At 42.5% G+C, this 24,919-nt stretch overlaps 1 protein-coding gene across 1 annotated transcript in view; it reads right to left on the bottom strand.

Moving 5' to 3' along the window:
• Positions 1–24,919, bottom strand: part of CNTN5 (contactin 5) — a 2,082,395-nt gene that overhangs the window by 499,967 nt on the left and 1,557,509 nt on the right. Inside the window, exon 9 of the mRNA XM_069759184.1 lies at positions 9,807–10,010. Coding sequence (XP_069615285.1) covers positions 9,807–10,010 — 204 coding nt within the window. The remainder of the gene's footprint in view (positions 1–9,806; positions 10,011–24,919) is intronic.

Genomic DNA, 24,919 nt, shown 5'->3' with positions numbered 1-24,919 from the left:
GAAATCATATAAAATAATGATAGATTTGCCATGAATAACTGTTTGTAGGGTTTTTTTTCTGGGTTTTCCATTATGGGCGATTTGATATTATTGGTGTAAGAAACATATTGGACATTACCTTGGCCTCTGCAGCTTCTCATATGGCGTACATATAAAAGGGTTGAAGGGAACGAATAGAAAGAAAAACGCTCTTGTTCTTGATGGATCTTATTTACGGAGCCCAGAGAGAAAGATTCTGCTTAAAATGAATTGTACTGGTCATTGCTAAGGTTAGTAAGACCATAAAGATCATCTCAGTGCACCTTTGTTTATCGGCGGTTTGAGCGAAACGTGCTCTTTTACCCGTTTCGAAAGCCGTAGAGAGAAGCATATCATGTTTTACTATAGTTTAGCTACATTTATGACTTCTAATCATTCTTCTTTTTTTTCAGTTAATTCTTGAGTTGTAAAACTTTACTGCCCGTGCCCTCCGGAACACAGGTGTGTTACAGGTTATGGTCTTGCAATGAGGACACCATATATAAAAGATTACTTTTACTTTAAACCATACAAAGATTAGGGGACTGAAAAACGAGCAGTCATAATGGTTGGACTACAATATTTGGTTCATTGGGTATATACAGTTACTTTTTAAGGGCTAAAATAACTTTCGAAAACACTTTTAGGCTTAGCACTCATTGGATGACCATGACACGATTGGAAGGTGATTAGGACTCAATTAAAAGTGTTGTCACACAAAGATAACGGGTTTGTTGACTGCCCTGGTGGTCAGTAGATTGCCATACATTCGCCATGAATTCACAAGTTGACTGACCAAGTAAGGGTACCGTCACACAGTGCCATTTTGATCGCTACGACGGTACGATTCGTGACGTTCCAGCGATATCGTTACGATATCGCTGTGTCTGACACGCAGCAGCGATCAGGGATCCTGCTGAGAATCGTACGTCGTAGCAGATCGTTTGGAACATTCTTTCGTCGCTGGATCTCCCGCTGTCATCGATCTAGCGATGCGTTCGCTTGTAACCAGGGTAAACATCGGGTTACTAAGCGCAGAGCCGCGCTTAGTAACCCGATGTTTACCCTGGTTACCAGCGTAAATGTAAAAAAAAAAAAACAGCACATACTCACATTCCGGTGTCCATCAGGTCCCTTGCCGTCTGCTTCCCGCACTGTGACTGCCGGCCGTAAAGTGAAAGCAGAGCACAGCGGTGACGTCACCGCTGTGCTCTGCTTTCACTTTACGGCCGGCAGTCAGTGAGTGCGGGAAGCAGATGGCAAGGGACAGACACCGGAATGTGAGTATGTAGTGTTTGTTTTTTTTAACGCTGGTAACCAGGGTAAACATCGGGTTACTAAGCGCGGCCCTGCACTTAGTAACCTGATGTTTACCCTGGTTACCCGGGGACCTCGGCATCGTTGGTCGCTGGAGAGAGCTGTCTGTGTGACAGCTCCCCAGCGACCACACAACGATTTACCAACGATCACGGCCAGGTCGTATCGCTGGTCGTGATCGTTGGTAAATCATATAGTGTGACGGTACCCTAAAATATGGACCTGCCGGCGTGGAAAGTTGTCATTGAGGTCCTGAGAGTTTGACTCCATCTATGATATCTACATGTCCATCATGAATTAAATCTTTCAACTTGTTTCTATGGATTTAAAGTGAACCTGTCACCAGGTTTGGCCAATACGAGTTACGGCCATCACCTTTCAGGGCTGATATACATATTCTATAATGCTGTATATGAGCCCCCGATCCGACCTGTAAGGCCTCTTTCACACACCAGTTTTTTAGACTCCGTCACAAACCGTCAAAGTGTTGAAAAGACGGATCGTGTGCAGATTGTAAAAAACTGATGCACTGGATCATTTTTTTTTACGGATCCGTCGAAGCAGCTGCCGCAGGAATTTAATGGAACAGAATTCTGGAGAGAGAGAAAGAGAGATTCCCTGAATGGAAAAATTAGTTAAATTAAAGCAATAGAAATTTTTCCAGGCATGCTCAGTTTCAAAAAACGAAATCCGTCGCTGGATTCCGTCTTTTGATGGAAAGCGACGGATCCTGATCCCATAGGCTTCCATTCTAGCCAACGACGGATGCCGCTGGATCTGTTGCTGGAAGACTTTTCGACACAGACCAAAAATGTTTCTTTGTACGTCCTCTCCAGATGACGCATAAACAAATTCCAAAGGATCCAGTGCACGACGGACGAAACGTGAGGCCATCCGTCATAGTCCGTTGCTAATACAAGTCTATGAGAAAAAGACGGATCCAGCGGGAAAATTTGCTGGATACGTTTTTTTTCACAAAACGACGGATTTTGATGGAAACAAAAAGACTGAAGTGTGAAAGAGGCCCTAGAGAAGAAAAATAACTTTTATTATGCTCACCTGCGAGGCGGTCCGGTCTGATGGTTGTTGCTCTTCTTGGTCCAGCGCCTTCCATTTTCTTACGATCCCCACCCCCTACTTGCTTCATGTAGATGACGCATCCCAGCATCAACTACACAGGCTCCCCGGCATCACGCTCCTGCGCAGGAGCACTTATCTGCCCTGTTGAGGGCAGACCAAAGTACTGCAGTGCACAGGCACCGGGAAAGGTCAGAGAGGCCCAGCGCCTGCGCAATGCCGGGGAGGCTGTGTAGATGATGCCGGGATGCGTCATCCACATGAAGCAAGCAGGAGGACAGCATTGCAAGAAGATGGGAGGTGCCGGATCAAGACCAGCAACACCCATCGGACCGGACTGCCCCGCAGGTGAGTATAATAAAAGTTATTTTTCTTCTCTTACAGGTCGGATCAGGGGCAGATATACAGCATTATAGAATGCTGTATACAAGCCCTGAAAGGGAGCGGCCAAACTTGGTGACAGGTTGACTTTAAGCCCAACATCTGTTCTGTATCTGGTGTTGATTATTATAAATATCCATACAGAATGAATCATACATCCTTCATAGTTTAATTGTCACACAAAGAATCTCACTCTGACCTTCAAAGTTCTATCCAATTCTGCATCATTGCTATCATTCACAAACCATACTTAACTCGGTACCTTTATACTGCCAATGACAGTATTTTCTCTGTCACTCTAATCCCAACATCAAACACTTGTATACAAGACTTCTCTTGTGCTTCACCCTCTGTTAGAATGCTCTACATTATTCTAGCCCACATTCTCCAACCACATAAACCTTCAATTGCCTCCTGAAAAATATGTTCTTCAGAAAAGTGGCTGATAGAGAGTCCCCAAACCGGTATTCATTCACTCCACTATATCTACAACTAATTACCTCTTATGCAAATGCCCTATAAATTGTAAGCTCAAATGAGTGGAGTTGCCTAACCAATGTATGTTATAGCTTAGTCTTTTATTATGTAAACTAGATGGCGGACCGATGTTATCGCATCGGGAGGGCAGTAATGTCACGATGGGGGCAGGGTTTGCAGCGCTGAGAATCTCTCCCCCCATGTGCTCACCCACCTATCCACTCTCTCTTTCCCCATGTGGTGACTTCTCCCGTCTGTGCTCTCCTCTTTGACCTGTCTACCCCATGTGCTATCCCCCTTGTCTGCTGTCTGTCTCCTTCCTGTGCTGTGTTATCCCCTCAAAGACAATAGTGACATTACAGCAGGAGATCGCAGAGGATACATTTTGTGAGGTAAAATATTGCTTAAAAATAGTCAATGAAATATTTTACCTGACGCAGTAAATCAGACCGCCACCATCTTTGTACAGACAGATAGCGGCGGTCACATTAAAACTGCGCATGCGCTCCTCCTGTACAAAGATAGCGGCGGTCAGTGAATCTTTTGGCTGATCACTGCGGCGGCGTGTTCGCAACGGTGTTCCCCTGGTGGTACCGCGCAGAAAGCTGCGTATGATGTATACAGTGTGTGTGTGTAGTGTGTATGGCGTATACAGTGTGTGTGCATGGTGCGTATGTCATATTCAGTGTGCTTGTGTGTGGTGTGTACGGCGTATACAGTGTGTGTGTGTAGTGCGTACACCGTATACAGAGTGTGTGGTGCGTACGGCATATACAGTGTGTGTTTGTGTGTGTGTGGTGCATACAACGTATACAGTGTGTGTGTGGTGTGTACGGCGCATACAGTGTGTGTGGTGCGCACAGCATATACAGTGTGTGTGTGGTGTGTACGGTGTATACTGTGTGTGTGTGTGTGTGTTTATGGTGCGTGCGGCATATACAATGTGTGTGTGTGTGGTGCATATGGCATATGCAGTGTGTGTTTGTGTGTGTGGTGCGTACAGTGCATACAGTGTGTGTGCATGGTGCGTACGTCATATTCAGTGTGCTTGTGTGTGTGGTGTGTACGGTGTATACAGTGTGTGTGTGTGGTGTGTACGGTGTATACAGTGTGTGTGTGTAGTGCGTACACCATATACAGAGTGTGTGTGGTGCGTACGGCATATATACAGTGTGTGTGGTGTGTATAGCATATAGAGTGTGTGTGGTGAGCACAGCATATACAGTGTGTGTGGTGCGTACGGTGTATACAGTGTGTGTGTGTTTGTGGTGCATGCGGCTTATACAATGTGTGTGTGTGTGGTGCATATGGCATATGCTGTGTGTGTGTTTGTGTGTGTGTGTGGTGTGTACGGCGTATACAGTGTGTGTGTGTGCGTGTGTGGTGCGACAGTGTTCTGTTGGTGGTACCACGCAAGAGGCTGGTACCACCAGCAGTTTCCATATTGAGACACCACTTGGATGTCCCAATATGGAGGTCGCTGAACTTCCACCGCTTGGAATTCTGGGATCTGGAGACATCTGCACGGATCAGGATGTGAAGACATTACAAGGTAAGTACAGTATATGTTAAGATGTTATTGAGTTGGTAACTAAACAAGGGTTCATTGCATTTAAATGGTTTGGACAAGTTAGGTTTGACCCACAATGATCATGAAAAAACAGGAGCCAGGGCAAAGAGCTTGGAGAGGTTCAGCAGGACTTTCGAAATTTACAAGAGTTATCCTTACTCCAGTCTATGTATTGAGTCTGGTAGGTCAGCTACATTCAAGATTTTTTTCTCAATATTGAACATTTCTGTTTAGTCAGCAGTCCTGGAAGAGCACTCCAGAATATAAAGACAGGTGTTTCTAAAAATTGTGAGTACTACTGGGAATGTTTTTTGGTACCGTTAATGCTTTCATGATAGGTGGTTGGTAGAGATTATCAAATTGATCTTCAACTAATAAAGTTAGTTATGAATTTCCCAAAAATTATAAATTCTAGCAAATACGATTTTTTCAGGTTTCAGTTGGCACAAATCCTGCAAAACAGCAATCAGGTGGCCGCCATTTTGCTGAATTGTTTCAAGGCCTAATAAGAGGTTGAAACAAAAAAACACATAAGGCTACTTTCACACTAGCGTTTTTTTAAATCCGTCACAATGCGTCGTTTTGCAGAAAAAACGCATCCTGCAAAAGTGCTTGCAGGATGCGTTTTTTCCCCATAGACTTCTATTGACGACGCATTTGCGACGGATTGGCACACTTCGCATCCGTCTTGCGACGGATGCGTCGTGCTTTGGCGGACCGTCGGGAGAAAAAAACCCTACATGTAACGTTTTTTTCTCCCGATGGACCGCTTTTTCCGACCGCGCATGCGCGGCCAGAACTCTGCCCCCACCTCCCCGCACCTTACAATGGGGCAGCAGATGCGCCGGAGAAATGCATCCGCTGCACCCATTGTGCAATGCAGCAAACGCTAGCGTCGGAATCTCTCCCTGACGCATTGCGACGGGGAGATTCCGACGCTAGTGTGAAAGAAGCCTTATGTTCTAGGCCCTCAACTGTACTTTTGTCACCTCTGCCACAACTCATTGGTCCTTCTCTCCAATCTTTGGTTCTTGTGGCGAGAGAGGCCCATTATGTGAACTGACGCTAATGTGAAACAGCCCACTGGAGAGGAGTGAAATTAGTCACAATGCTGAGATTACTCCACATAACTAGTGGCAAAGGATAAGTCGTAGTAGGAATTAAAGGGAAGCCATAGCAGAAAGGCACGAGTCTGGTAGAAGATAGCAACCAGGAAAGAGCAGTCCCAAAACCGAGTGAGGAGGGTGGGCACCTTTTGGGGATGCCCTTATGGGACTAGAAGTGTAGTGGGCCGGTAGAAGCGCATGAAGATACAGTGTGTGCGAGAACTGGGACTCACTGATATTGGGGTGTAAGCTGTGACAAATATGAAGGTGGAACTGGCACAGGCCCGTTGAATTTCACTAAGGGTGGAAAAAGCAATGCTGGATGCGGATTCCATAATATCGCCTCCACAGTTGAAGATTGTAAATAAAATCAACCTGTTTTTTTTTAGAATTTCTGGTGTCCGTAAGGGTATGTGTGCTAGAAGTCTCTGTCAGGCTACGCTACCAGAATGAAAACGTGCTAAATGAACATTAAAAGAATGAAACTATGTACTAAAATGTAAAAACGACTTGATGTTAACATGTTCAGTTTTTGGTGCGTCTTTTAACCGCTTCACATTGGTAAAGTCGTGAAGCAGTTAAAAGAAATGACCACCATTCTTCAGGTGCCTTCTGCTTGCAAGCTGCTCATTGGTTGTTTCCTACAAGTTCAAGAAAAATGGCGTTGCAAAGCTGCTCCAAAAAAAAACCCAGAAAGGATGCCACGGTAGAAGGAAAAACGCCTTCCTTAAGATTCTTGTTGTAGCAAAACTCGGCAGGTACGTCGCCATCTAGAAGGCGTCTTATTGCCTTGTCGGAGAGCTAGCTTTCTCTTCGACAGGCAGGGTGTTTGGAAGAGGTCCTATCCTTCTTTGTTCTTATCGGAGGACCATCCAGGACTAACCCTCATCAGTACAAGCTGCGTGGATTGCATGTCCTTGCCAAACGCAATGCTACATTGTCTACAATATGAAATGATGCAGATCCGGCTGATAAAAAGCTTAATATTTTGTTATCTTCATTGGGTTCCAAATAAAAATGACTTTCTATAAATTACCAAATAAGAGTGAAGAAAGTTAATATTGTAATGTTTTATTACAAAAGGGAACTTCTAATCTTTTTTTATAGATAGAATATTAAATTGTTTTTATAAGCTCGCTCGAGGTGAAATTGAATTGCGCAGAATGAATGATAGTCAAGGACATTCTACAAACGAGATATTCATTTTACTGAGAAACTATTCGAGGATTTTTTTTTATGTTTTTATTTAATTTGCTTGGTATCGTGAAGATAAGTTTTCCTTTGAGATGTATAGGAAAGTTAAAGATTGATAACAGTTGAATTTGTAGAATCTCGCGCAAAGTGACATAAAGATGTAATATTGTTCTCTATTTTCATAGATGGAAATATAAGGGAGGGGGCTATGGCATGTGATTAGTGGGGTATCATAAATCTGCTTCACTGCCCTGTCCCAGGAATCAGAATATATGAACATGGAGAAGTCCATTATATCATTTAGCTATTAAGGTCAATTGAAGGTCATTTCATTCATGGTTCAGAGCTGAACACATCGAAAATAAAAATGGGACTATAAAATATGGAGGATTGGACTGTGATTCAGCATATTGAGGCAGCAGTAGATTTGTTTTAGATTTAGTGCAGGCAGACGTGTGTAACCGGTATGTTTTGAGTCTATTTCTTTCCCTCTGCTGCTTTAAAAATAATGCACTGTTTCACTTTCGTCCTTTCCGTGTGGAGGTTTCTTTGAGGTGATGTCACAGCGGTGCTTGGTCCTTCACATAATTTTCTCGTTCGGTCTTACAGAGAGAATCTGCAGCTGCATCCCCCTCCTTCCGCCTCATCTTAGAGTAGTATTCCAGTTGAAAGAAGTTATCACTTATCCATCGGATAAGTTCTAGGTTTGTTGGAATCCAAAGGCTGGGACCAGATGGATGGAAGGAGTAGGATGCTGCAGCTGACAACGTTTAATCTGCCTGAGGAAGGAGTAGGTTCTACTCAAAATGCGTTTCAATAAATTGGAAGTTTTTTATACTTACTGCCTGGATTAAACTATGTCAGCAGCAGCGCCCTACTCCTTCCTTCTCCCTGAAAAAGAAGTAGGTTCTACTCCAAAACGCGTTGCAACAAATGTGAAGTTTTACTTATACTTACCGCCTGGATTAACCTTTGTCAGCGGCAACGACCAGGATTCACTGCACTCCTCTCTCCTTTACTATATTAAGAAGTTGAACCCCTTTTAATGCTATTAAGAAACTATGAAATAGTGAACACTGTCTGCTTTAGTCTAGTAATAATGTTAACAGCCGTAGTGATTGAAACTCTCTTTATATCTCATGTGATGAAATTATAAATTCACACTCTACTAAAATTTGAGGGAACAGGTTCACAGGACATAGGGAAGAGACCATTTCACAAATCTTTGACCACTGGATGAGAGACATGAGAACCGCCTCTAACCTGCCGGTAGCCGCAGCTCTTACTATGATTATCTGACCTATTGAAATTTCATCATTGCAGCTTGATGAACATGTGATGTTAGAATAAGCTGTGGAGGATAACCACTATTAAAACATAACTTTTAATAATGAAATTAAAAGTCTTGGACACCCAATATCAGACACAAACAACAAAAATGTGCTCCAGTGAACCAGTGCTCAAGATTAAAAAGTTTGGTTTGATCTCACCAAAGCTGACGGACAGTAGTACATTTCCAAACAATGCAGAGGAGGTCCAGGGTTGTGAAGTAGAGGCAGGGCTTTGAATCCAATATCTACCCTGTTACCCCTATGTAGCTCCTGTCCTTACAAGGACAGGCCCCAAATGGACCTCACTAAGGTGAACCGCCACACCAAGTGTATATGAGGGCAGAGTTCTTTCTTCTCCTGGAAACAAAGCTTTTCCTCCCTACGCATTTCCAGTCACGGAGAATCATCAGGGGAGTAACATAGAGATGGGTGCCACAAGGCACATAAACTCCAGATCGAAGTCTGTATAAATCATGAGTCCTGCAGTGGCTAGGTGCCCAGGAATAGGAATGACCATCTGTGTCCGCAGTCTAAGGTAAGACTTTAAAATGTTCTTAGACTGCGAACACAGACGGTCATTCCTATTCCTGGGCACCTAGCCACTGCAGGACTCATGATTTATACGGACTTGTATCTGGACTTTATGTGCCTTGTGGCACCCATCTCTATGTAACTCCCCTGATGATTCTCCGTGACTGGAGTTGAAACGCGTAGGGAGGAAAAGCTTTGTTTCCAGGAGAAGAAAGAACTCTGCCCTCATATACAGTTGGTGTGGCGGTTCACCTTAGTGAGGTCCATTTGGGGCCTGTCCTTGTAAGGACAGGAGCTACATAGGGGTAACAGGGCAGATATTGGATTCACAGCCCTGCCTCTACTTCACAACCCTGGACCTCCTCTGCATTGTTTGGAAATGTACTACTGTCCGTCAGCTTTGGTGAGATCAAACCAAACTTTTTAATCTTGAGCACTGGTTCACTGGAGCACATTTTTGTTGTTTGTGTCTGATGTTGGGTGTACAAGACTTTTAATTTCATTAGTAAAAGTTATGTTTTTATAGTGGATATCCCCCACTGCTTATTCTACTTTGATCCAGAGGGTATACTTATAGTGGGGCTACTTGACACTATTGCTTTTTGCTGGGACATGTGATGTTGCATCAGGCTGGCTAATCAAAAAGAAAATCTGTGAATGTCGAGATGTCAGTGGTTTTCAGGGCTCTTGTCCAGCAGTCAGAGAGTATGGACCTGACTGCTGGACTTGGGCTCTCAAATAGATTTACACCAACTTTCCGCTCTGAAAAATATATACCCTATGTTAGAGAGAAAAATGACTTACCATCGTTGCGTAAGGTTAGCGGCGTTGGTGGGCTCATAACTCTTGTATTGGTAAGGACATTTTTCACATGGCATATATAGCTGCCCACATCGGATGCCTGTGCTTTGGAAATGTAGAGGTTTCCAGTCTCCTGGGAGATGAAGCGCCGGCTGTCTTCAGCCACAAAAGAGGGATATTCATTAAACACCCAGCTGTAGGTAATTTCTGGGGGAGAAAAACGTGGATTGTTTTTACATTTTTTCAAATTATAAGTAATTTTACACAGTAAAAATATATCTTTATTCCATGTTAGCCAGTAGATAGAAAAATATTAAAACTTGAGAGTTCTCAGTGGTTGACATCTTTTAATGAAAAACTGAAAAAGATGGTAATAAATAGCAAGTTTTGGAGACTACTCGGGTCTCTTCTCTACTATGCCTGATGAAGTGTCCTGAGTAGTCTAGAAAGCCTGGAGTTTGTTACCATCTTTTCACTTAGTCATTAAAAAATATCAACCACTAAGGACTCTGAAATCATTTTATAAGAATGGATGGGTCCACCATTATATCACTGCAAATTTTGGTAAGGATTTCAATTTATCACAATACTAACTAAATACAATTTTGCAATGTGCTAACAAATCCCTTGACAACCTATACTCCATGTCAAAATCACTGGATGACCAGAAACAGACACATATAGCATAAATATTTCCCGAATGAGTATCATACAATCAAAGTTTTTTTCAAAGTTTTTCTTCAAAGTTGGAAATCTTGGAGGATCATCTTGCTGAGATGTCAAAAAAGAAAGGTAAAATCAATAGTACATAAAGAACTTGAATGAGAAAAAGTAAGTTATGGATCTTAGCACCAACTGACCACTTTACCACTGCTTGTGCATATATACCCTAATTATTACTCAATAGATTTACAAAGTTAGACTGTGCTAAGCCCCCAAGCGCAAACTAATCACATCATCAACCCAATTCTGAAAATAGACTTTTCACAGAGGTAGAGAACAATTTTTTAGCTTCACCCATTTGAGGTAGCAGTCCGAAAAGTCAATATTGGCCCTTTAAAGAGCTTTGCCACATGACTTAGGAAGTAAAGGCAGAAAATAATTTTCCACAAAAGGAAAAGACCTCCATAGATCTTCCATCCTCTTACCCAAATAACCAGTCTCCTATTTGCACTAAGGAAAGTCAAGAAGCCCGAAACAGCTTGCTACAAATAGAGATGTCAGTCTTCATATTCTCAGGCATGCTGCACAACATTTTAATGGGTTAATGTTGACTTCTTGGACTGCTACCTTCAGCCGGTGGCACTAGAGACCCTATTTTCTTCCAATTTGAATATGTTTTTTCCAAGGAAGTATGACAAAACCTACAAGTCTCCCTATGCCAGCTTGGCATTCTCCTTCAGGAGAAACTTTACCAATTACAAGAATGGTGGGGGTCCAGCACCCAACACCTTAACATTTAGCTGATATTAGCAGCCACATGCAAATGTTGTGCGATCTGAATTGTACAGCTCCATACGATATGTAGCAGTGGCTGGCGAGAACTGCAGATCAGTTACAATTTTCTTAAATAGAGCTGCACCCCTAAGCTCATAACTGTTCATCGGTGGGGATCGGTACAATATCTGACCCCATCAATCTTTTATTGATAGCATATTTTAAAGGGAATCAGTCAGTATGATCAACTGTCCTCAGCTGTCTATAGGTGCATGTTGGTCATAGAATGGTACCTTGATATCTACAATCCGATGTGTTAACCCAGAGAAAACAACATTTTTTTTCCTGAACATCTGTGAGACATGTAATGACGGACAGTCTGCACTTCTGATCTACATGTCTTACACTGATAATGCCGCCTTTCATTTAAAATAAGCTCTGGCAGCGAAGTTTCCAGGAGATGTATGTCCAGCCCATAGATCTTAACAGCTCATTACAAAAAACCTGGATTTCTCTGGAATGAGACATTAGATCACAGATATGAAAGTATAATTTTATTCAACTTCCTATGACCTACATGTCCATATAGACGTCTTATGAGGGTTGATCCTACTAAAAGATGCCCTTTATGGAGAGTTCATTAATGTTATCATTAATATATTCTGGTGAGTTAAATCACACGAGGCACCTCTTTTTTCTTCCCACACTTAAATAAAAATTCTAACCATTGTTCAATATTCATCAGAATCGTCACCTATATTATTTCTTGTTTAATATAAACTATTATAAGTTTTTAAAAAAAAGCAAAACTAATGAACAAAAACTAGTATTTGTCAGAATGAGCACCTATATCTTACGGGGTTACGGCAACAGTGTAGAGCCAGAAGACTGCAGTGTCTGATTGCTCCTACTCCGGCGCTGAGAAGAAGCACTTCTCCTTATAAACAGGGAGGAAATGGTTGAGGAGGTAAGAGTGGTTGGGACTCTAGGAGGTAGCGACCATGCTATTTTAGAATTTTGGATAACTAGAGGAGGAAGACCTGTGAAAACTCAGATGTCAAGGTTAGATTTCAGAATGGCAGATTTTAAGGGACTCAGAAAGAGAATCGGAGGGATCCAATGGCTGGATATCCTTAAGGACAAAAACTGTCCAGGAAGGATGGGAAATCTTGAAAAATAAGATTCTCAAAGCACAATCGTTAACAATTCCGAAAAGAGGGAAGAATAGGAAGCATTTAAGGAAACCAAGATAAATAAACACAGAACTTAAACACATGCTAAAAAGGAAGAAAGAAATGTTTATCAAATGGAAAGAGGGAAGCTTATTTAAAGAAGAATATAGTGCTGCCTGCAGAATCTGCAGGAAACAAATCAGATTAGCTAAAGCTGACAATGAATTAAGGCTTGCAAGAGACGTCAAAAGCAATAAGAAAGGATTTTGGGGATATGCCAAAAAAAGAAAAGTCAAAGATGCTATAGGTTTTTTACAGGATGAAAATGATGAAATGGTAAGAAAGGATGTTGGGAAGGCTGAACTTTTAAATTCTTATTTTGTATCTGTTTTTTCTCAGAAAGAAAATCTAACATCAACTGATTTTCACTGTCCTTTTAAGGGAATAGAAGAATCCAGGATATCTATAAACAGAAAGATAGTGAGGAAACACTTAGCTAACATAAATGAATTGAAGTCTCCAGGTCCAGATGAATTACACCCCAGAGTACTGAAGGAGATGGCAGAATAAATTTTTGAACCACTCTCCATAATCTTTGAAAATTCTTGGAGAACAGGAGAAGTCAGAGAAGACTGGAGAAGAGCAAATGTTGTTCCTATCTTCAAAAAGGGGTAGAAGGTAAACCCAGGGAACTATAGGCCGGTGAGTCTGACGTCTGTACCATGAAAGAGCTTTGAGCAAATTATTAAACAACACATATGTAAGGACCTGGAAAAAAATGAAGTGATTAAGCAGAGTCAGCATGGGTTTGTAATTAATAAGTCATGTCAGACTAACTTAATTTCCTTCTGTGACAGAATCACTGACTGGGTGGATCAGGGAAATGCTGTAGATATAGTATATCTTGACTTCAGCAAAGCATTTGACAAAGTATCTCACACAATCCTTATTGAAAAAATTTCTAAGTATGGAATGGACAAGGCAACTGTTAGGTGGATTCATAACTGGCTTAGTGATTGGACCCAAAGAGTGGTCGTAAATGGTTTCACATCCAGTTGGAAGAATGTCTCAAGTGGGGTACCACAGAGCTCTGTCCTGGGCCCTGTGTTGTTCAACATCTTTATCAATGATTTAGATGAAGGAATTGAGGGTACACTGATTAAATTTGCTGATGACACAAAGCTAGGAGGGATAGCTAATTGCAAATACTAGAAAAGAGAGAGAGGATTCAAAAAGATGTAAATAAACTAGAGCAGTGGGCAGCAATTAACAGAATGATTTTTAACAGAAAAAATGCAAAGTACTACATCTGGGCAATAAAAATGAAAAAGGCACATACAGAATTGGAGAAATAGGGCTAAGCAACAGCACATGTGAAAAAGACTTAGGTATATTAATTGATCACAGACTGAACATGAGACTGAACATGAGTCAACAGTGTGATGCAGCAGCAAAAAGGGCAAATACAATTCTGGGATGTAGTAACAGAAGCACCCAGTCTAGATCACGTGAAGTCATTATTGCCCTCTACTCCTCTTTGGTCAGACCTCATCTGGAATACTGTGCCTCGTTTTGGCCACCACATTTTAAAAAAGACATCAACAAACTGTAGCAAGTTCAGAGAAGACTGACCAGAATGGTGACTGGTCTGCAAACCATGTCCATGAGGAACGTTTACAGGATTTGGGAATGTTTATCTTGCAAAAAAGAAGATTGAGAGGAGACTTAATAGCTGTCTACAAATATCTCAAGGGCTGTCACATTGTAGAGGAATCATCTTTATTCCCATTTGCACAAGGAAAGACTAGAAGCAGTGGGATGAAACTGAATGGGAGGAGACACAGGAAATTCCTGTGCTCACAGCTGAGCTCGGTTAGCCACTCCTTTTTCCGTTATAATCTGGACTGTTACAAATACTTGTCAGCGCTAGCAGTTGCTGCATAGCTAATGGTGGGAGAGGAGCACATATGAGGAGGAGAGTTGGAGGAGTTATTAATGACTGTTCCTTGATTTTTATGCATAGTAACTCCTTATCCTTCTCTGTTTTTGTTTATTCTCTCACCTTCGCACCCAGGTGCATTCCTCTGTTAATTGTGAGTGAATATTTTGTATCGAAAGGAAACAAAAGAATGGGAACACACCGGCGCTCCTAGAGAGGATGCAATGGAAAGCTGCTGGTGCCTAGACAGCTACTGTGCTGAATCTGTCATGTAATAAGGACAATATAATAGAGATTAGGACACCTGCGCTAACCTGACGAGAAAGTGCAAAAAATAGGTGCAACAAATAGGTGGAAAAACCTATAAATGCTGAAAATGAATGGTCAACAGAGTTAGCGGTAAGAGCAAAGGCAACTAGAATCACCAATAGCAGTAATGATAATACTAATGATGGACAAATACCAGACAGTCGTTGGTCATAATCACCAGCAACACTCTATATTAGTGCCGCAATAGGTACATATATAGGGGTGATAGATATGTAAAAGTAACCACACACTTACTATTAGTAGCGTGACTGAGGTGAAGGTGCTGGCGTTGTGCTGGTGTATATAGGAGCAGGGGCAGCGGCCACCTGTGTGTCCGGAGCTGAGAGGTCCAGACGGTGGTGTGGAACGGCAGAAGCACTCACTGGTGGGGAGCGTCCTCCCTGGCTAGTGCTCTGTCTCCACTCGCCTGAAGCGCCGTTAGCCGGCACACGTGGGCTGCAAGGACGCCGCTAGAGAGAGCGGTGGAATAAGGGGGCGTGTAGTCTGGGTGACGTCACCAGATACAGAAAGGAGGAAAAGCAGGGGACGGGTGCCGATAGGGACCAAAGTGCCTACGCGTTTCGAAGGTCTCCGGACCTTCTTCGTCAGGGCTAGGCCCTGGAGACAGAGCACTAGCCAGGGAGGACGCTCCCCACCAGTGAGTGCTTCTGCCGCTCCACACCGCCGTCTGGACCTCTCAGCTCCGGACACACAGGTGGCCGCTGCCCCTGCTCCTATATACACCAGCACAACGCCAGCACCTTCACCTCAGTCATGCTACTAATAGTAAGTGTGTGGTTACTTTTACATATCTATCACCCCTATATATGTACCTATTGCAGCACTAATATAGAGTGTTGCTGGTGATTATGACCAACGACTGTCTGGTATTTGTCCATCATTAGTATTATCATTACTGCTATTGGTGATTCTAGCTGCCTTTGCTCTTACCGCTAACTCTGTTGACCATTCATTTCCAGCATTTATAGGTTTTTCCACCTATTTGTTGCACCTATTTTTTGCACTTTCTCGTCAGGTTAGCACAGGTGTCCTAATCTATATTATATTGTGAATATTTTGTATGCTTGGAGTTTTCTGATAACCCTTGTCCGTGCTGCCTTGTTGGCATACTACGGTGCACAATAGCGCCCCTCTTCCCTGGGTGTGGGAGAACAGACGGAGGGCTAACTCCGGAGATAAGGCAAGGGCAGAGGCCTCGTCATCTTTGCCATCTGATGTGTTGTGAATTCTGTTGTCGGGCTCCCTCCTGTGGTCATGAATGGTACTTCGGCTGGTTCTGTCCATGGACTTCCTCTGGTGGGTGTTTCTGAGTTTCCTTCCACAGGTGACGAGGTTAATGCGTTAGCTGCTGCTCTATTTAACTCCACTTAGATCTTTGCTCCAGGCCACCTGTCAATGTTCCAGTATTGGTCTAGTTCACTCCTGGATCGTTCTAGTGACCTGTCTTCCCAGCAGAAGCTAAGTTCCAGCTTGTATTTCTTTGGTTTGCTATTTTTCTGTCCAGCTTGCTATTATTATTGTTGTCTTGCTTGCTGGAAGCTCTGGGATGCAGAGGGAGCGCCTCCGCACCGTGAGTCGGTGCGGAGGGTCTTTTTGTGCCCTCTGCGTGATCTTTTTGTAGGTTTTTGTGCAGACCGCAAAGTAACTTTCCTATCCTCGGTCTGTTCAGTAAGTCGGGCCTCACTTTGCTAAATCTATTTCATCTCTGTGTTTGTATTTCATCTTTACTCACAGTCATTATATGTGGGGGGGCTGCCTTTTCCTTTGGGGAATTTCTCTGAGGCAAGGTAGGCTTTATTTTTCTATCTTCAGGGCTAGCTAGTTTCTTAGGCTGTGCCGAGTTGCATAGGGAGCGTTAGACGCAATCCACGGCTATTTCTAGTGTGTTTGATAGGATTAGGGATTGCGGTCAGCAGAGTTCCCACGTCCCAGAGCTCGTCCTTTATTATCAGTAACTATCAGGTCATTCCGTGTGCTCTTAACCACCAGGTCCATTGTTGTCCTGATCACCAGGTCATAACTCTGATGTATCCCGGGGAGCAGGGCAAGCTAGGGTGCCCCCTAGTTTTAGGGACAGGGAAGGAGCTTCTAGTTCCGGGTCACCCGACAGCTGTTTTTTGATACTATGATTTTTTTATATACAAAGGTTTACAAGTTTCATTAAACTTCAACATGTGTATTATATTTTACATATCCATTTTATATTTCTTCTGGTATTTTATCTGTTGAGTTAAAAGACATGCATAACACTGATCACCGAACGGTATCTCGACATCTATATTTTAGTTTTGGAATTTTCTTCTCTGAAAATTCCTTTCCCCAAATTGTGCTATTTTTCCTCTTTCAATGAGGACATTTCAGCGAGATGCAGCAAGTCCTATGATGTATTTGAAAGGAAATCCTTCCTCCCTTACCGCACAGCTTTCTAAAATGAAAATTTAAGCATGTGGTGGTGTCAACATATAAAGACTTCTTCATTCAAAGAGGAAGAAAGAAAAAAAATCAAGACAATAAAATCAGCACGGAGCTCTGCATTGGTATTCCGAAAAGAGAAGATATAAACTTATTTTGCTGACGATGACTGCTGTTATTTACAAAGTTTTGGTTCTGGAGAGTTTAAAACATTATAGAGGATGTAAAGCTGACATTTTTCTCTATGAAAGAACATTCTTGTTTACAAAATTATCTCCCCTGAGCCCTCGATCTGTTTTATGAAGGTCATTTTTAAACCCTTTAAAAATATCGGAGTTATTTCCATTTATATGAAGGTTTTACTGCATTGTGCAAATGAAAACCTTAAAGTGTTTGGCGTCAGCAAAGGAAAAATAAAGGTCCTAATAAAATTAATCATGAAGAATTTTTGAAAAAGTCATTGCGCTCGGAAGCATTGGGAAGACTGATTTTTCTAATTTATCAGTAAAGAACTGATATTTGTGGTAATGATGAGTTAAGGATTAAAGTGTTTTGATTTCATGATTTGATGGATAGCTACCATGGGCTTTATCTTCCACAACAAGTTAACACTTCTGTAGCTGCTTATTCCCAGCTAATATATCAAGGAAATGTCCCAATATATAGCCTCTGTAACTTTCCATCCTTTTGTGTAGCAAAACCAAAAAAGTGAGCTGGACTATAAGCTGGTTTTAATACTAGAGACAGGTTAGCATTGTCCTGATGGGTGCACCTTGTTGTGGTGGGATGGCATTTATACTTTTTTGTTCAAAATAGTGTTAACTAAGCCCATGATGTTATTTACATGTACTATTAGCTTTTAATGATTTATTTGCAGTAAGGTTTATGTTCATTTTTGAACTTTGTATAAACAGGGTCATGGCCTCCCTTTATGAGCTAAAAATTTCATCTGTACGGCTTCCCATGGGTGTCTCTGTCAGGGCCCTGTTCTACTCTGCCCTGACATATGGTAAAGTTTTAATACTAGAGACAGGTAACTTAGGACCATTCTGATGGGTACACCCTGTCACAGAGGGATGGCTTTTATGCTTTTTTGATCAACATAGTGTTAACTAGGTACCATGTGTTATTTGAATCTACTGTTATCACCAAGCTGAAAGCCTGCCTTAACAGTATGCCTGTAGGCAGTTTGACAGACAAAGGAAGAACAGAGAGACTTCCTATATACAGACAAAGGCCTGACTAGACTTCCTGTGATCTGTGTACCTATATAAGACCATGCTCTGCCTCCACTTCCTGTGATCTGTGTACCTATATACAGACAAAGGCCTGCTTCCACTTCCTGTGATCTGTGTACCTATATAAGACCATGCTCTGCCTCCACTTCCTGTGATCTGTGTACCTATATACAGACAAAGGCCTGCTTCCACTTCCTGTGATCTGTGTACCTATATACAGACGAAGGCCTGCCTCCACTTCCTGTGATCTGTGTACCTATATACAGATGAAGGACTGCCTCCACTTCCTGTGATCTGTGTACCTATATAGAGACGGAGGACTGCCTCCACTTCCTGTGATCTGTGTACCTATGTACAGACGAAGGACTGCCTCCACTTCCTGTGATCTGTGTACCTATATACAGACGAAGGCCTGCCTCCACTTCTTGTGATCTGTGTACCTATATACAGATAAAGGCCTGCCTCCACTTCCTGTGATCTGTGTACCTATATACAGACGGAGGCCTGCCTCCACTTCTTGTGATCTGTGTACCTATATACAGATGAAGGCCTGCCTCCACTTCCTGTGATCTGTGTACCTATATACAGACGGAGGCCTGCCTCCACTTCTTGTGATCTGTGTACCTATATACAGATGAAGGCCTGCCTCCACTTCCTGTGATCTGTGTACCTATATACAGACGAAGACCTGCTTCCACTTCCTGTGATCTGTGTACCTATATACAGACAAAGCACTGCCTCCACTTTCTGTGATCTGTAATAATAATAATAATAATAATAATCTCTTTATATAGAAGCAAAATATTCATCAGCACTTTACAGTTTTTGCACACATTATCATCGCTGTCCCCAATGAGGCTCACAATCTAAATATTCTATCAGTATGTCTTGTGGAATGTGGGAGGAAACTCTAGACCCGAGAGAAAACCCACGCAAACACAGGGAGAACATACAAACTCCTTGCTGATGTTGTCCTTGGTGGGATTTGAACCCAGGACTCTAGCGCTGTGAACCTATATACAGACCAAGGCCTGCCTTCACTTCCTGTGATCTGTGTAATTATATACAGCTTAAGGCCTGCATTCAATTCCTGTGATCTACGTACCAATATAAAGCCCCAGACCTGCCTCTATTTCCTGTGATCTGTGTACCTATACACAGACCAAGGCCTGCCTCCACATCCTGTGATTTGTGTACCTATATACAGACAAGGCCTGCCTCCACTTCCTGTGATCTGTGTACCTATATACAGACCAAGGCCTGCCTCCGCTTCCTGTTAACTCTGTCAGGGCCCTGTTCTGCTCTGCCCTGACATATGGTAAAGTTTTAATACTAGAGACAGGTAACTTAGGACCATTCTGATGGGTACACCCTGTCACAGAGGGATGGCTTTTATGTTTTTTTGATCAACATAGTGTTAACTAGGTACCATGTGTTATTTGAATCTACTGTTATCACCAAGCTGAAAGCCTGCCTTAACAGTATGCCTGTAGGCAGTTTGACAGACAAAGGAAGAACAGAGAGACTTCCTATATACAGACAAAGGCCTGACTAGACTTCCTGTGATCTGTGTACCTATATAAGACCATGCTCTGCCTCCACTTCCTGTGATCTGTGTACCTATATACAGACGAAGGCCTGCCTCCACTTCCTGTGATCTGTGTACCTATATACAGACCAAGGCCTGCCTCCACTTCCTGTGATCTGTGTACCTATATAAGACCATGCTCTGCCTCCACTTCCTGTGATCTGTGTACCTATATACAGACGAAGGCCTGCCTCCACTTCCTGTGATCTGTGTACCTATATACAGACCAAGGCCTGCCTGAAACTTCCTGTGATCTGTGTACCTATATACAGACGAAGGCCTGCCTCCACTTCCTGTGATCTGTGTACCTATATACAGACCAAGGCCTGCCTGAAACTTCCTGTGATCTGTGTACCTATATACAGACCAAGGCCTGCCTCCACTTCCTGTGATCTGTGTACCTATATACAGACCAAGGCCTGCCTGAAACTTCCTGTGATCTGTGTACCTATATACAGACGAAGGCCTGCCTCCACTTCCTGTGATCTGTGTACCTATATACAGACCAAGGCCTGCCTGAAACTTCCTGTGATCTGTGTACCTATATACAGACCAAGGCCTGCCTCCACTTCCTGTGATCTGTGTACCTATATAAGACCATGCTCTGCCTCCACTTCCTGTGATCTGTGTACCTATATACAGACCAAGGCCTGCCTCCACTTCCTGTGATCTGTGTACCTACATACAGACCAATGCCTGCCTCTACTTCCAGTGATCTGTGTACCTATATACAGACCAAGGCCTGCCTCCACATCCTGTGATTTGTGTACCTATATACAGACAAGGTCTGCCTCCACTTCCTGTGATCTGTGTACCTATATACAGACGAAGGCCTGCCTCCACTTCCTGTGATCTGTGTACCTATATACAGACCAAGGCCTGCCTCCACCTCCTATGATCTGTGTACCTATATAAGACCATGCTCTGCCTCCACTTCCTGTGATCTGTGTACCTATATACAGACCAAGGCCTGCCTCCACTTCCTGTGATCTGTGTACCTATATACAGACCAAGGCCTGCCTCCATTTCCTGTGATCTATGTACATATATACAGACCGGGGCCTGCCTCCACTTCCTGTGATCTATGTACTTATATACAGACCGGGGCCTGCCTCCACGTCCTGTGATCTGTGTACATATATACAGACCAAGGCCTGCCTCCACGTCCTGTGATCTGTCTCAGAATCTCTGCTGTTAGAGATGGGTAACACTTTATAAAACCCAGTGATTAGCAAGTTTTTGAAGAAACAGAATTCTACACAATTATGGAAATCAGATAAACCTGTGTATCCAGTGATTATTTTGAACTCTTTTTTCATTGTCATAAAATATTTTAGATTTTTTTTTTCATTCTATTTTATAGGATTTTCTTTTCTTTAACTTTCTAGGCATCACATTACAAAGTGTAGAAAAAAATAATCTAATGTATAAAGCTGAATGTGTGTGTTTGTGTGTATGTACAGTATGTGTGTATGTCCGGGATTGGCATCTGCACGGTCGCAGCTACAGCCACAAAATTTTGTCACACGTGTGGACCCCGAGAGCATCATAGGCTATGGTGTGAGGTGAAATTTTAACCCCGCACGTTCCAATTCACCAAACAATTTTGCCCCTATCTACATAATGGGGAAAAAGTGAAAGGAAAAGTGTTGGAGGCAAATTGACAGCTGCCAGATGTGAACAAGGGGGACTTAAAGAGTGAGAGCGATGGCGCCAAAGAGTATATACCGTACAGATGCTAAGCTGGGGCCCCGACATGGGATACTCACCACACACAGGGAAATGAACACACACACAAAATGCGCCACACACTACCACGTGCTTGAACACATATACCACTCTAAGCACACATTTCACCACACATACACCAACCTCGCCACATAAAAGTCGAAACACAAAATTCGCCGCTCAAAATTCGCCACACGCAAAATTCGCCACATGCAAAACTCGCCACATGCAAAACTAGGCTCACGCAAAACTCGCCACACATGCAAAACTCACCTCATGGAAAACTCGCCACACGCAAAACTTGCACACGTGGAAAAATTGCCACATGCACAAAAGTTGCAACACATGATAAAGTTGCCTCACACAAAACTTGCACATACTCAAAACGCACCACAGGTAAAACGCGCCACGCGCAAAACTCGCCATGCGCAAAACTTGCTGCACACAACTTGTTACACTAACCTGTCTAATGCAACTTGACACACAAAAAGTTGCTACACGCATGTCGCCACACAAAACTCATCTCACAAAAGTCGCTACATGCATGTCGCCACACGCAACTCAACAAACACAACTTGACACATGAAACTCGCCCTAAAACACACACAAGTCTGGTATTATTCTTCAAAAATAAAAATCTGATTAATAAGCAGACAAACTACAAGAACAACAAATGTACCATATAGGAAATACGGCAGCTGTCAGTCACATGACCTGTCTATTATGTGTATGTGTGAGCTAATATATACTGCCAGGGGGAAGGGCTTCCTGTTGGCTGGGGATTTATCAGGCTGCCAATTTAGCTTACAAATACTGAGGTAAAAATACTGACCAAATAACGTGTGAACGCGTTCTAATACAGGAGGAGATGACACACAGATATATACTATATACAGGCAAGATGACACACAGGTACACAATATATACAGGGGAGATGACACACAGGTATATACTATATACAGGAGCAGATGACACACAGGTATATACTATATACAGAAGAGATGACATACAGTTATATACTATATATATAGGAGGAGATGACATACAGCTATATACTATATATAGGAGATGACATACAGGTATATACAGGCGGAGATGACACACATATATACTATATACAGGAGGAGATGACATACAGGTACATACTATATACAGGAGGAGATGACATACAGGTACATACTATATACAGGAGGAGATGACACACAGGTATATACTATATACAGGAGGTGATGACACACAGGTATATACTATACACAGGAGGAAATGACATACAGGTATATACTATATAAAAGAGGAGATGACACATAGGTATATACAGGAGGAGATGACATACAGCAGGTATATACTATATACAGGGGAGATGACATACAAGTATGTACTATATACAGAAGAAATGACATACTCTTAGGGCTAGCGGAACGCACTGAGTAAATATAGATTCTTATTATTGGTGCGTTCGCAGCCCGGGGTCCACCGTGCAGGAGGAACCTGGTGCTAGTGAATGGTGGCACTATTTGGTGGTATAAGCTAGCTCTGTTACTTCACAGAGTCACCGTGAAAGTAAAGCACTGCACCTCTTTAGACTCACAGGAGCACAAGCTAACTGCCGAGCTGATAGCAGTCAGTGGTCATGCAAACACACAATCTCCTCACCGGAGGTGCCGGTATTCCAGGGGCTTATTTCAGCCGGGTCTCTGAATACATACACACATAACCACACTGGCGCAAAGCACATAACTTAGATTAATACTAGCACATGGCCGTGCGGTCATGCAAACCTTTTATAGCTGTAGCCACTACAGGACCTTCCCAGAAGGACCAATAGGAGGCTGCCACAAAACTTGAGCAACTTCAGTACCTTCCTAGAGGACCAATGGGAGTTGCTGCAGTACCTGAGCATGTGACCCTTGATCTCCAATGAGAGATCTTTCCCTGGGCATGCTCAGAAGGGGAAAAGTAGGACTTAGTCCCAAAGATGTCTGCTCGCTGAGCAGGCTCCACTGTGGCAGGAGAAGAATGGGAGACCGCAGAGGAGATGGCTCAAGATTCCCCCTGTGCAGAGGTGGGAACTCGACCCCTAACACATACAGGTATATACTATGTACAGGAGGAGATGACACATAGGTATATACAATATACAGAAGGAGATGACATACAGCAGGTATATACTATATAACAGGGAGATGACATACAGGTATATACTATGTACAGGAGGAGATGACACATAGGTATATACAATATACAGGAGGAGATGGCATACAGCAGGTATATACTATATAACAGGGAGATGAGATACAGGTATATACTATATACAGGAGGAGATGACATACAGGTATATACTAGATGCAGGAGATGACATACCGATGTGTACTATATATAAGGGAGATGACAAACATGTAAAAAAATGAAAAGGTGTGAGTTCAAAATGAGAGGAGTGAGGGAAAATAGTGGAGTGATCGGAAAATGACAGATGTGAGGTCGAAATGACAAGTGTTAGGGGGGAATGAGAGATGTGAGGGGGAAAATGAGAGATGTGAGGGGGAAAATGACAGGCGTGATGGGAAAATAAGAGAAGTGAGGTGCTATAACTAACCACAGATATTTACTATGCCCAGGCAACGCCGGGTTCTTCAGCTAGTATATAATATTACGTCATCCATACAGCGCATGACACTGTAGATGCTGGCAGCTTGCAGGAGAAATGTAAAGCTCTGCTCTAGTAGCCGCAGTCTATCAACGTGACCACTGCATCTGGGTTCAGCTAATTGTTTTTGGTAAGGTCAATTTTTTTCCCCAATTTATAGCTTTTTTTTTATCTTTGTTTGCAAGTTCAAGCTATAAGTTTTAGGCTCAGTATTTTCAGACTACATGCAAAACTGACCACACACAGTAATCAATGTGGTGGTTCACATGAATATCTTTCCATACTGAAACAGTATGTGTGCAAAAAAACATTTGTTTTTTTCTGGTGAGACTAAAACATAGATTTTATTTTTGATATTCTGTCTCTCAATATTAAAATTAACCTACCCTTAAAAATTATAGATTGTTCATGTGTTTGTCAGTAGGAAAACTTACAAAATCAGCAAGGGATCAAATACTTATTTCCTTCACTGTACTGTAGATAGATAGATAGATAGATAGATAGATAGATAGATAGATAGATAGATAGATAGATAGATAGATAATTTTATATGTAAACCATGATTTCATCTATTGCAGTGACTTTGCTCAAACACATGAAAAGGTCAATAATTTCCCAAAAAATGGAT

This window comes from Ranitomeya imitator, chromosome 3 (assembly GCF_032444005.1).
Source record: "Ranitomeya imitator isolate aRanImi1 chromosome 3, aRanImi1.pri, whole genome shotgun sequence".
NCBI lineage: Eukaryota > Metazoa > Chordata > Amphibia > Anura > Dendrobatidae > Ranitomeya > Ranitomeya imitator.
Note: the sequence above shows the minus strand (reverse complement) of the source record. Positions and strands in the feature narration are given on the sequence as shown.